Consider the following 13,727-nt stretch of genomic DNA (forward strand, 5'->3'; position numbering starts at 1 on the left):
CAACATTGTATGAGGGTTCCAGTTTTTCAACATATTGTCAACACTTATTACTGTCTTTGATTTTAGCCATCACAGTGGGTAAAAAGTGGTATATCATTGGTTTTAACTTGAATTTCTCTGATGCCTAATGGGGAATCTTTCCATGCTTACTGGTCATTTGTATATCTTCTCTGGAAAAGTATCCAAGTCTTCTGACCATTTTTTTAACTGGGTTATCTGTCCTTTTCTCAATGAGTTATGAGTTCTCTACATATTCTGGATACAATTACCTTATTAGATATATGACTTCTAAATATCTTCCCTTTTGTGGGTTGTCTTTTTACTTTCTTGATAGCATCCTTTGATACACAAAACATTTTAATTTTTAAGTCCAATTTACCTTTTTCTTTTGTTGCTTGTGTTTTTTGGTGTATAAGAAATCACTGACTAATCTAAGTTCACAGAGGTTTACTCTGTTCTATACTTTTAGCTCTCTGATCCGTTTTGAGTATATTGTGTGACTTCATTATTTTGCATGTGGATACCTGGTTATTCTAGCTCCATTTGGTAGTAAACACTTCTTTCCCCACTGAATAGTCCTGGCACCTTTTTAAAACGGGATGTTATCTCACAATTCTAAGTGGCTGTGTTCTTCTATAGTAACGCATCTTGGAATTCATGGCATGTTAGATTTGCTAAAGTATTAGAACAGTTAACTGTGAAATAAAAGCCAATATAAATGTGCACTTTTTGGTGGGGAGAACAAAAAAATCAGTTTGCCTCAACAATACTAAGACTCTTAAATATCAATGTGATGAGAAATATATTGTCAAATGCCCTTTCTTATGAAAGACATACTACTTTAAGGCTGGGAGGCTTACATTTAATGCTCATATTGTTAAAAGTAAATGAAGATTGTCACCAAGGTAGCAATATAACTATAATGATAATGAAGAACACCCATTAATTCTACAAACCAGGTTAAATTCTCCTGGAAGTTAGATTTATTTGACAGTAGTGTCACAAGAAATATAAACGCCAATGGAGTTTTTTAAATAAAAAAACTTAAGATTTTCAGAATCCAGATTTAAATATGTATTGTGCAGAATATAAAACAATGATCAGCACAACTGTTTGGGATCAACTTGGAAGTTTGAAAAATCAAGTCTACTTTTGTATCAGCTTCCTACTGAACGTTCTGAGGAACCCAGTGACAGCCACAGAGTCTGAAGACACCGACTCACAAACATACTAAGATCTGTTTAATAGTTTTTGAAGATTTTCCCTGTAAAATGGCTTGTATTTCCACAGATACAATAGTGAAGAAATAATCTTTTCAATTTGACATGAAATATAAAAGAACAGTTTTACAAATATACCCATAAAATTTAACTGCTCATAACACTATACATGGTGAATATGACCACCCTCTTAGCTTCTAGGCTACTTAATACAGAGAAACAATCTGTCATCTTAGCTGAAAAAACAACTTCCCTTTCATCGAGTTCAGTTTTGTTTGTTTAGAAACAGTTAAGTAGGACGGGAAAAGTGTTTGCTTTTCCTTATCTTCTAGGGAATCTTCATGAGGGTGAAAACTTATTTGAGAGGGATATGAGATTTACTAAACAGAAATACTGAAACTTGTTTTACTGCTTCAATGATGCTTACATTCTTTTACAAAGATCCTGGCGTCGTCTCACTGGCCTCTGACTGGTCATAAAGAGGAGATAACAGAGCTGTGCTCTACTTGCAGCGCTGGAGAAGGAACTTCATACCCTTAGCCCACCAAGGCTAAACTGCGGGGCTGTGAGATTTACAGCCAAGGGAACAGAGCTGGCTTGAGCTTAAAATCAAGGTTCTGTGGTTTGTCTATCACAAATTCCACTCTTACAAGGCAGAACTGCATGAAGAGAACTAGTTTCTTAGCCAGCATTAACAACGTTGTGATCGTATATTCTCTCATGCAAATCCAACGAGCATAATGGCTTTAAAAAGATAAATTAATCAAAATGATCTGTGGGTAGGTCACAGTTCTGTAACCTGTGTTACACTTGAGAAGGAGAAAACATGCTCCTTTTTAAACTCCCCAAAAGTGCCCAAATAACATGGAGCTCTCAAACGACAGGGGTTTGAAATTTTTTTATGTAAGCAAAAATAAAGCATTGAAGTTTTATGAAGAAAAAAGTTTTCAACTTTGCTACTATAATAGATGTAATAACTTAAAATAATTTCCCTATTGATGCTGGAAATAAATTCTACTACAATCATGTGTATGCCAGTTCCTGGCATATTTCTGCATCCAGATTCATTAGTCTCCTTAATGGAGTCCATCATTTTTCCAATGGCTTTCTCCTTTCTTTAAACCCTAACCCTGAAATTCTATAACCAGTTATATCACGTGGCTTCCCTGAGGCACAAAGGTACCAAACTCTATAATTAACTATCGAGGAATGATAAATATGCTCTCTACTTATATTAAAAGATTTTAATTCTTTTGGGCTACAGCAGGAAGGGAAAAAAACCCCAGAAAGCTTAATACTTACTCTGCAGTGTGAACTGTAGCCCTTTTTGCAAAAAGCGAAACCAAATAAGGGAATGTTGAGTTGCAGCATGCATGGCCTGGCAGCACCGATTAGTAATAATAAAAAAAATTCCAGACTAGAAAAATATTCAGAGTTGTATTCCATTCACTCTGAATTTTTTTTTTTTTTAAATAGCAAACGGACATAAACAACTTAAAAAAAAAAACCTGTGGGAATACATCACTGGGGCTTTTCTGGAAACTTATTCACAAAAGGCGTTTCAATCAGGCCAAGATCAGGATGACTGGTCTGCGATTTCCTATGTTTACACCTGGGGAGTGGGACCGCCCTTGAAGACGTAAGAACGGGTGTGACCTCTAAGAAGTTACCTTTCCTGAACTGTATTACTCTACTCTGGTGAGCTGCAGTTCTTTATTCTCACAAACGAAATTGCTCTCAACTCTGGAAAAATCTCATTAGCCCAAGTAATAGGAAGATCTTACTGGAAGTGGCCGAGATGAGCCTGGCTTCCTTCTGCAGCCTCGGGAGGGGCCTCACCTGGAAGTCAGAGGAAAAGGTGTGGCGCTAACAGGGCAGATCACGGTTACCTGTTCCCAGAGCTTGGAATTTAGTACCCAAGTTCACTAAACGTCAAACTTTTCAGGTTGGAAGGTAACTTTATTTGGGGGCGTATGTTGCACGTAGAACTACTAGATCTTGAAATACTATAGTCCTTGAAATAGGAAATTTATATCAGATGGTAACTTTCTGGAGAAAAACGTTTCTGATAGGTAAAATCCAGCCTTTCTAGATGCAAGACTGTTTATTTACAAGATGCTTTTAGGGTATCAAGACTCCTCAAACCTTACCTTCAAGCCATAGAGCAAGAAGAGGGACCACGTGCTCTCTCCATCATTTTGTGGAGCCTGGAGCGGCACAGACTGAAAAGACACTGTCCATGAAGGCTGATCACTGGAGACCGGCTACATCAAAAGGCATTTGATATATTCTAGGCAAATTCATTGTTTTCTTTGCAGGTCGAGCAAGCTATACAGAATAGAGTCCAATAAGAGGACTGCTGTTGGATTTCTCACATCACTTAAAAGTTCGCAAAACAAAATGCCTCTTCATAAACAGTAATCTCCACTGAAAAGTAAAGCTGTTTGAAAGCTGAACTTTTTATATATTAAGTCAACTTAAGCAGCAGCAATGAAGACTGATAGGTATTGTCACGTTATGGAACAGGACTTTCAAAATGGATTAGAACAATTGAAAACAGGCAAAATATTTGCATAGGCAAACCATGGAAAAACCAAATAGGAATACAGTATATTAGGATCATATAAATCACACATCTTTACAAAGGTTAAAAAATGGAGCACAAATCTGCAACGGTCAATTTAAGAGCATGTTAATTTAAATAAATATTCTCTCCATGTGGCAGGAATTGATTTCATCCCAGCCAGCTCTGGTGGTCACATGTCCTAAAGGATCTTTACATCCTGGGAACAGTGATACACCGGTACCCAGCACAGAGAATGAACACCCAAGAGTTACTGAGTTATTACTCAAAATGAAATGAAACTAACAGGGAGGGATGGTGATGCTCATATGAAATTCTGATTTAACTATTCCTCAATAAACACTCATTTACTCTCTTGAAATCAGGAATTTCAAATGATCTCTGCAGATGTACCACTTGGTGTTGTGTATATCTAATGATCACATTTAAATTTAGTTTGATTTGCAAACATTTTCAAAACTCACAGGGCTCCATAAGCTGCAAGGGAAGGTGACAGATGGCAGAAAGGGAGTGAACAAAAGTGGCTGTATCGTGATTTGCTGCTTTTAGGCTCACAGAATTTTGGCTTTCTTAAGGAAGAAAAAAGAAAACTTAGGAAATCCCAACAAGTGGTTTTAAAAAGTAAACTCTTATTTTTAATCACTCTTAAATAATTCAGTAAGCAAATAAGCTTCATATTATCTTACCTGGGCCAGGTTTACTGCTGCAATAATCACCCTCAGTTAATGGTTTTTTAAGAGTTACCACATTTTAATCAATCAAACAGTTCTGGCCATGCAAGATGAGTCTCGGGGACAGACCATACTAGACCAAAATAACAAAAGGCAGACTACAAAGTTACGGAAAATTCTTCATTTGAAATGCCAAGTTATTTGATGAATGTCTGTATAACGTAATTGAATCCCACTGAAGTTTAAAAAAAAAAAACATGATAACATATGGATATTCCCTTCCCTCAAAACAAAAATTAGAAAAAAGCCCCAGATTCAAAACAGACACCTGTGCCTAAGGTCTCCTGTCCCCCAACATCTTACAGAGCCGCCCCTTTGGTATCTGGTCAGAGTCTAACCTGTATCAAGTATTTTCCAGGCACAGCAAGTCTCACACCTATGCCACGCAGCACTGAAGGTCGCAATTAAAAGCCAACAACTTTTGAATAAATTTCTTCTACGTTTGTAAGATAGGATTTAAAGTCCTGTCCAAGTTTCACTAGGAAAACCTGTTTAAAAAACCCAAGGTTAAAATTAAAGCATGGCATTTTAAATCCAAATGTTACAAAGGTATCATGGTTTTAATCAAGCAGACTTCAATGACGATGCTGCTGTTCTGAGCATGCAACACACCACTGTTCTCCAACTCCTGGCATGTCTCATCACTGTGCCCCTTTTTTCTCCCAGCCTCAGGACACCCCCTCCCCTTAATAAATGGCATTATAAAAAAGGTAAAATCTAGAGTTAGTGGCAAAATCTTCACAGTAACTTGTTAATAAAGTCGCAGATGGCTGTTGAGGTTATCAGTCAACGGGACCCTGGAAAATTAATTTGATGCAGTTCTGCTCCCCAACCAGCTGTGTGGCGCAGAAAGGGCAGGCGGCATGAAATGCGTGCGTTCCGTGAGGCAGCGGGATCTGAGACCAATATTTGGCAGACTTCTCTGAGCACACGTGTCCACAAGGGGTGAAAGCGTGAGTGGGCGGCCCCGCGTCCACATAAAAGCCCGCCTCGCAGCCCAGCCAGAGCGGCACGTAGGGGCCCACAGTTCTGCACATGGGACACTCCCGCTCATTGGCCTCTGTGTCGCTCCGATGGCCCCAGTCGTGGTAGCCGTGCACGTGGCCGCAGCTGAGGTAGGCCCAGGGCTGCTTCTCCTCCACCACCTCCTTCCTGTTGATGCTGGGGAAGGCCAAGGTGTTGAGCCCCACCGGACACTGCGGCCGCGCAGCGTTGATCTCTTGTCGGAGGGCCTCGATGTGCTTCTGCGTTGGGGTGTGAAAGAGGCCGTCGGCCGTTCTCCAGAGGAGTGTGGCCCCGCACAGGTCGATGAGGGAGCCGTCCTGCAGGACGTTGGTCTCACTTTCCACCTATGGCAAGTTGGACAGGCCTTTGAACAGCAAAATTCGGCCAATCACGCTAACATCACTTCCTCTCAAAATAACCAAAGATCACTGTTAGGGAAATAAACAGGGGCACAGTTTATCCCACTGCCTCCCTGAAAGACAGGACTGGGGGGTGGGTAACTGAGCCTCCCTTTCCTCAGCTGAACACTGGGTAGAAATCATAGATGCTATACACACACAAAGCCCTAAGCACAGACATCTACTTTACAGGTTCAGTTGATATAGTGGTTATTCTAAATCTCCTATTCCTTGAGTCAACAACACAATTACTCCTTGACCTCATAAGGGACAGGAGAGGTCGTGCCAGTCCATCTGGTGAAGACTAGTACTCATTTCAACCAGAGCCGATCCAGAAGACCCTCGTGGGACCTGCATGAAATACTGCAGTGGCCCCAGCATCTCCTGGGGTCCCTGATCTTCACTTACTCCACTATTTATCTGGCATTCCTAAGGTCTGGAGCAGGAGCAGAAGCATTCACTGCTAGCTTCGGAACATCATTTAAAAGGGTGGCTGTGCTATGCACCAAGTGCTTTCAAGACTGATTAACAGCTGACGAGAAGCACAATTAGACATGGCCCGAAGGAACCTGACCACTGTGCTCCTTGCTCTACGTGCACCATCTGAACTGCCCATGGGCATGCGCGTGAGTGACCTCCGCCTAGAATTCTCTGCCATGGCTCACCTGCCCCTAGTCTGCCCCTCGGGCCTGACCAACTCCCACTCATCACTCAGGGCTCTCTTGGATGGTATTCCACCTGGAAGTTGTCCTTTAATGACAAAAGCAGTCCTTTCCCAGTAGAAAAGTTAAAAACCTAGCAAACTGATAAACTGTAATACTGTACAGGAAAAACATGGTGACCCCTTTTGAATAGCCTTTTAAGTCTGCTGCAGCTCCCTCCCTGCCCCTCGGCCACACCAAGCACCTCCTGGTCTCCCCTTCCGTCAGGTGTCCAGAGGCTCCCTTCCCTTCCTGACAGGTGATCCTCAGAGGAGGTCTCATCCCCACAGGTAGCTATGTGTAAAGAATTCTGGTGTGGGAAGAAACTGGAGTTTGGTGGTGGTCATGCTGTTGAACAAACTTTATCTTTCCTATAGGGCAGTTCTCGGTAAACAGTCTTATCCTAATGATTTGTTGCCTCACCTTTGACCTTTTCCAGACTTTACAATCCAAGGGCAGAGCTTTGGGCATCCTGTTCACTGCTGGATTCCCAGCTCCTAGCTCCTGCTTAGTCATGGCAACCAATTATGGACTGTTCTGTGTACAACATGCTCCAGTCCTGACTTATTTCTTACAATAGTCCCAAAGGATACGGACTAGCATTATTAGTTACATGGGTGTGAAGCCAGGCACAGAGGTCAGTTCTCCCACAGAGCTGGTAAGCGGTGTTCAAACAGTAGCTCTAACCCGTTTTCCCTCTTACTGTCATTTCTATGTGCTTCTCTATCTGGGAGCAAAAGATGTGAACCAGAGTTGGCAAGAAACTCATCCTGTGATGTGCCCTCCTGGACAGACCTCCCTGCCCACGGAGGCAACACTCTGGTGATGGCGAGAGCCAGGCGTGACTCCCAACAAAATGGTACCACATTCAGACCCTCAGACAGGAGCACGTGAGTTGCAATCCCACCTGCAGCTGCTTTCTGATTCTGTGACTGGACATACTCAACGTCTCCGTGCCATACCTTCCTCATCCACAAAATGGGGAAAATTCCACTTCCCCGGTGAGGCTGCTGTGCAGATTAAATGAGCTAATGTCTAAAATGTGAATACAGCACCTGCGCCCAGCAAAAGTATGTTGACGTTTTACTGTTATAAAGATTAGTTATGAGGCCCAACCTAGGTCGGTTTTGTGGAAAAATTACCCTATGATCAAAACCAAAAAGTTATTCTCTTCCCTATTTACAATCTCTTGAAAACTGTTTTAACAAAACTTATTGAATTTGCTTGGCCTTTCTTAGAAAATACGTCTCATATTGACTCAGCCCTGATGCTTCAAGACTGGGCTTTATCCTAAAATGCAGAGGCTGTGCCTGGAGCTGAACGACAGTGCCAACTAGACATAAAAATAACAATTCCCTAAAAGCAAACATCCAGCAGAGAAGAGCAAACCAGGTTAGTAAGACAGTTCCCCATCTTCCTTTTCCAGCTGAGAAATACCTGGTTATCATCCTTCTCTCCGAAAAACACTAGCCCACATCCTCTATTCCTTATATTTTTTCCTATGGTGGTTTGGGGAAAAAAAAATTATTCTCTCTTGTTCTAGCTTCTACCTAACAATTAATTAAAAGTACTGGAGTGGAAATTTTATTAGGAACCTTTTAGTGCTGTGCCCCACAGCTACAGCAAGATCAAAAGCCAAAGCTTCCCATTTAAGGTATTATAATTATTGTCCTTAGAAGAAAGGTTAAAAACACAACAGTTTTAGGGCATTTGGGAGAAGCAGTAATGTTTATAGGAAAAATATTACATGCCAGGTCCAATGTACTGTATGAACTATTTCAACTAAAAAGCTGTAACTATGACTTTGGTGAATTACATAGGGGATTATGAATTAATTTCTAAATACGATCTCAAGAAAAAAAAAAAGGCTAACTTAATTATCTTTTAGTTCCAGGAAGTCTAGTAAATAATTCTGTAATTCATAATTTTCACTAATTAGAAAAATCCTAAGCAATCCAAGACTAAATGAGTGAAGTTTTACACTAAAAATAAGCTTAATTCTTCCTGAAGTGAACTTCAGCAGAATTCTGTGGGGGAGTATATAAGATCATGCACTTAAGGAAGTTAGGAGCAAAAGACTAAGCTTTGCCCATGGTGGAAGAAAATAACCATGACAGGAAATAAGCCCCTTTCCCTCTCAGAGAACTCCCATTCCCAGCAGCCCCTGGACCAGTGCACAGGTTCTGAATTTCAGGGGAGGAAAATGACAGCTTTTTGTAGAGTGAAGTCCACTCACCAGCTTTCCCCTCTGCTGCGCAGACCTGGTCTCTCGCAAGGTGTACACGTCCCCACAGACGGAGATCTCGCGCCAGATGCCGGGCTGGGACTCCTCTGTGAAGCCCCCTCTGGGATGCATCACCAGGACGCCATTTGTCGTGAGCCCATCCATGTGGCCATCGGGGTTTTTCCATTTTGCTGCCTTTTCCTGGAGAGAAAAATTGTGCAAGGTTATTATGTTCAACACGAAGGGATTCTGGAATCTCTTTAAAATATTGGATAGGGGCAGAGAAGAGGCAACTGAGGAATTTTCATTTCCTACTTAAAGCTAATAATATCAGACGGGTAAAATATGCAATGAATCTGACAATGAAAGAAAGGCAAAAATGGGTAAGTGATTTATTGCTGGATATACGTATTTATCTCGGGCACTTAAAAAACAAAACCTGAGGCCTGGGCCTCTCACTCAGAGGTTCTTTTTTTAACCCCACCCTGCCCCAGGTGCTTTCAGGAGTCTAGTATGTATTCTTCAGTTCTGTCTGTGCAGGGCTTTCATCCTATTATCTAAAAATGCTTTATGTGAACTCAGCAGGGAAGTACTAGTAGGAAGAGGAAAAAAATTTTCTTAATATATTTGGAAATTTTATATGTTTAAGCCAACAAGTTGTGGCCACTGTTTTGTTTTCATACGAATCAGTGTTTGTGTCATCAAGGGTGGCGGGCACAAGCAGCAGGACGTGATGGCAGGAAAGAGCCTCTCGGACGCCTGGCCACAGAGATTTCTTCCCTGGGGACAGAGCCAGATATTGTTCCCATGACTCAGGGGTAAATCTGATTAGGATAAGCCAGTGATGAGCATCCTAGACCCCTTGCCAATGACTGGTTCAGGGGTGGGCATGTGACTGAGTTCTGGCCAATGAGCCCTGAGCAAGGCTTCGGGGAGGCTTCATGGAAAGGGTTCTTTGTTCTGCTCTTTAAAAGGAGAATAAACTGCCTTTGCTGCCTCCTTTTCAGCTGAAGTGGTCACGCTAAACGCAGGAACCAGCTCACCCACACCAAGACCTTGTCTGAGGCAGGTGATGTGCCCAGAAGCAGAGGGCAAGACAGAGTGAACCTGGCTTCCTAGATGTCGTGAACCACCACACCAGCCACCCTGCTGCTGGCCTTCCTTGGCACTTCCTGTAACACAGGATGGTATGTTTTTATTACCGTTTAGACCATTTCGAGTTGTGGGTTTTTTTTCCCCCTGCAAAAATATCCTGACTCAAATAGGGACTAAACTGGATATTCACTAAAACTTTGGGGTTTTATTTACATGGAAATCCTATGAAGGCAGAGACTTTTAATCTGTTTTGTTCTCTGTGATGTCACATTTATAACACCCAAAATGGAAAAGAGCAAACACTAAGTTTTTTGAACAAATGAATGAACATTTTCTTCTGAACCTCAATTATCTAGATCTGTTTTTTTCCCTTCTGAAATAAACCCCCTTAAATCTACCATAAATACATTATATATGTTAATATATATACTTTTAAAAGTAATATTATACATTATAATTAATATAGCAGCTATAACAAAGAACAAGTAATGATAGATAATTCCTTTCAGACTTTAGTAACAGCTTTTCAAGCTGTCCATCTGAAAACTAAAATCTCAAAATCTAGCCAGAAGTACTGTGCAGAGCAAATTTTTTTGGCCACAGTTAAATGTTATATATGATAACAGGTGTTTTTCTAGAAATAACATACTTATTAATAGTACTTACTCCAAGAAATATGTTTTTGGAAGAGTCAAATCCGGCTGCAAATATTCGTGCTGTGTAAGGTTCATTCCTGTCACAGACTATCCTGCAGGCAAACCTGGATATGGTGCTTTGTGTAATTTGGGCTTCGTCATTGTTCTGACTGCCAGAAATTGTGTCTGTAACGACGAAGTCAATAGGGCTTTCTGTCGATCTGCCCACCTAAATAAACCAAATTATACTCATGATTCACTTGAAAAATATATTTTGTTCACATAAAACAAGTGTTCAGGATCCTTTTAACATTCATTATCTCCATTATGAAGGTCAGAATTTAATGGAAAAATCTTCAGTTCTGTTCCTTTCTTGTTTAAGGGAAATATTATGGTAACCAACCATCAGATTTTAAATATTAAGAGAAAAGCTCAATTTTCTTTTCTGGAAAAAAATAGATCTCATCCCAAAGAGGTGTATCTTGGATCAAGTAGAAACATTACTTAACTACTTCCACAGCAAATCACTTTTTTTGTTTTGTTTTGTTTTTTGTATTTTTAGGTAGAAAAAAAGCGAGATTTTAAAGGAAGCCAGCAAACAAAAGAATTATTTCCCCCATTCTTACCCAGCACCAGGGACTGGTTTTCCCTACTAAGTGACTCCACCAGCCTCACAACACGGAACAAGGACAGCCCCAGCCCAGACAGAGCGACCCAGTGCACATGACAGTGGTGTAAAAGGCTACACAAGTCAGCCCAAAGGTTTAAAAAGCTGGGCTTAACATTTCAATTTTGGATTTTTAAAGAACTTTTGGGAAAGTCTAAAAAGCTGTTAGTAATACTTTATTGGTTTTCTTTCCTTGGTAAGTTTAAATGCTGCCAGAAAAAATATATTTCATGAGCATGACCTTAGAGTTCTAACAAGGCTTTTCATAGTCAATAAATCTAAATAAGATAGGTACTGCCGTGTCCTGTGGACTGGGAAGTATTTGTTTGCAAATAAGGAAATCCTCAAGAGTTTGCAAATAAGGAAATCCTCAAGACAAAACATTAAAACGTCTAATCTCTAATTGGAAAACAGTGGTAAATGTTATATATGCCAAAGAGACTTCTTAAATTAATTTATACGTAAATTAATCATTTCTTGTTAAATATGATTTAATGTCCTAACAACAGCGACTTTGGTTCTGAAGCTGTCAGTGGAAGGAACACACAGAGCCCCTAGATGAGTCATAAAAGGCCCCGAAACTCAATTTCCCAGGTATCTTTACCCTAATCTCAAAAGTCTATCTTAAACATAAGCAATGTAATAGTATTTTTATCCAAATGAATAAAGGTATAATAAATATAAATATATAAATACATATATATCTTGTATTGTTTAGGTCTGCCTGCTTCCTGGAACAGTATTACTAAATTTCTTTTGTAAATCTCACATACACATTCCATGCATAGATTAGTTCTGTTAAACCAACAGACATCTATTTTCTCTTATTTTTTACAACCCTTAAGTTTTTGTCCTAATGAAATGTACCTGGAGTAAACTAAACCACTGAGTTCAGTGAAACTTATCACCTTGAATAGTTGCGTATTGCCTGAACATATATGCATTTCAGGTTTAGAAAACTTGTTAAAAATGCAACATAAAATCTAAATTAGAGATATTATAAAATCATACCATGCGGTTCATATTTCTAAAGTTGCAGAATCTTCCCTCTGCTAGATTCATTTAAAAGCTTGGCGTGTAGCTCAGAAGCTATACTGAGTTGGACTGCTCTAATATTTTTTTAAGCCTTTTTTTTAAAGCTACTCTCTCAGCTACTTTCAAGTATATGTTACAGTATTATTAACTACAGTCACCATGCTGGGCATTGCAACCCCAGAACTCATTTGTCTTACAGCTGGACGTTTGTACTGTTTGATCAACAGCTCCCCATTCCCCCTGCCCCTGGTAACTACCATTCTAGTCTCTGTTTTCATGATCTTGAATTTTCTTTTAAAAGATTCTACATGTAAGTGAGATTACACAGCATATGTCTTTCTCTGTTTGACTTACTTCACTTTAAAACATTTTTTTCAATTACAAAGTAACAAATACACTGCAAAATATTCCACAAATACAGGAAAACATACAAGACTCCAAACTCAGGACCAAATCTGTCCCGAACCTCTATTCCAATGAAGCTCAGTAGTAAAATGTGAAAAGTTCTAAAGTTGCCCAGTCACCACACAAAGCCCAGTGCTCCCACAAAGACACAATCTCTGATCTAATTTCTGTCACCACCGTGGAAGAGAGCAAAGACTTTTCAAGTTCTGTAAAAACCTCAAAGTGAAAACCACGCTCCAGTAGAACGCCACACAACTGCTCCTTGTCTACAGGGATTACTCCAAGAAAGGCCATTTTGATTGCATACAAATGTATTAAATTAATGTCGTGATGCATTAACTGAAACTGCCTGTAAAACATGGCATTTTATTCCAACTGGAACATACTGTTAGGATCAATTGTGTCAAGTCATGATACTTACCTGACTGGTCATATACGATTTGTTTATCAATTCACTTCCACTTAATCTAACCTGTAGAGTGCTGGTATATTTCTGTACTTCAGGACACGAACCTCATGCTGCTTTTGCCAAAGAGAAGCAACTTTCCTGAAGGAAAAACACCTGATGTGACAAGACTTAGAGTCTGTCCTTTCTTTTGACTATTGGATCAACTCTGCGTTATTTTAAGGACAGTCATGTAAACCATCCAAATTTATCTGAATTTCATCTGATGCTCATATGGTGCTGATAGTCACACAGTAGCCATAGGGAGAATTCTGCTCCCTACTACTGATGGATATGCACATGTACAGCATCATTCAGCACTTTCAACTGGGCACATACATGAGACAAGTTCGGGATTACCTGGTTGTCAAAGTCAGCACAGGTAACATGGCACAGAAGCATCTGGAAGGGCCCCTGTCACCTTTCCTGGACCAATCCTGCCCATATCCCCGCATCTGTTACCTTACCTTCTGACTTCCCTCCTACAACAAGGACGAAACACTGCTGCTCCACGCAGGCCCAGTCTCCCTTCGGGTGCTTGAGGTCTCAACACCGCCCCCTTCCCAAGGAGTGTGCTCCTGA

The 13,727-nt window shown here is 40.4% G+C and overlaps 1 protein-coding gene and 1 long non-coding RNA gene across 8 annotated transcripts in view; one reads left to right on the forward strand and one right to left on the reverse strand.

Annotated features, from left to right (window-relative positions):
- Positions 1-11,378, forward strand: part of LOC105074608 (uncharacterized) — a 202,424-nt gene extending 191,046 nt beyond the window's left edge. For all 6 annotated transcript variants that reach the window (XR_012507513.1, XR_012507515.1, XR_012507514.1 and 3 more), the window contains 5 exons: positions 6,373-7,529; positions 7,878-8,031; positions 8,899-9,246; positions 9,871-10,050; positions 11,156-11,378. This is a non-coding gene — a long non-coding RNA (uncharacterized LOC105074608). The remainder of the gene's footprint in view (positions 1-6,372; positions 7,530-7,877; positions 8,032-8,898; positions 9,247-9,870; positions 10,051-11,155) is intronic.
- The window catches only part of PELI2 (pellino E3 ubiquitin protein ligase family member 2), a 170,735-nt gene continuing 158,227 nt past the window's right edge, over positions 1,220-13,727 (reverse strand). For both annotated transcript variants that reach the window (XM_074365478.1, XM_045522047.2), the window contains exons 4-6: positions 10,625-10,822; positions 8,876-9,064; positions 1,220-5,884 (exon numbers count right to left, since the gene is read on the reverse strand). In XM_074365478.1, the coding sequence (XP_074221579.1) occupies positions 5,318-5,884; positions 8,876-9,064; positions 10,625-10,822 (954 nt within the window). In that variant the 3' untranslated portion in view covers positions 1,220-5,317. The remainder of the gene's footprint in view (positions 5,885-8,875; positions 9,065-10,624; positions 10,823-13,727) is intronic.

Source organism: Camelus bactrianus, chromosome 6 (genome assembly GCF_048773025.1).
Source record: "Camelus bactrianus isolate YW-2024 breed Bactrian camel chromosome 6, ASM4877302v1, whole genome shotgun sequence".
Taxonomy (NCBI): Eukaryota; Metazoa; Chordata; class Mammalia; order Artiodactyla; family Camelidae; genus Camelus; species Camelus bactrianus.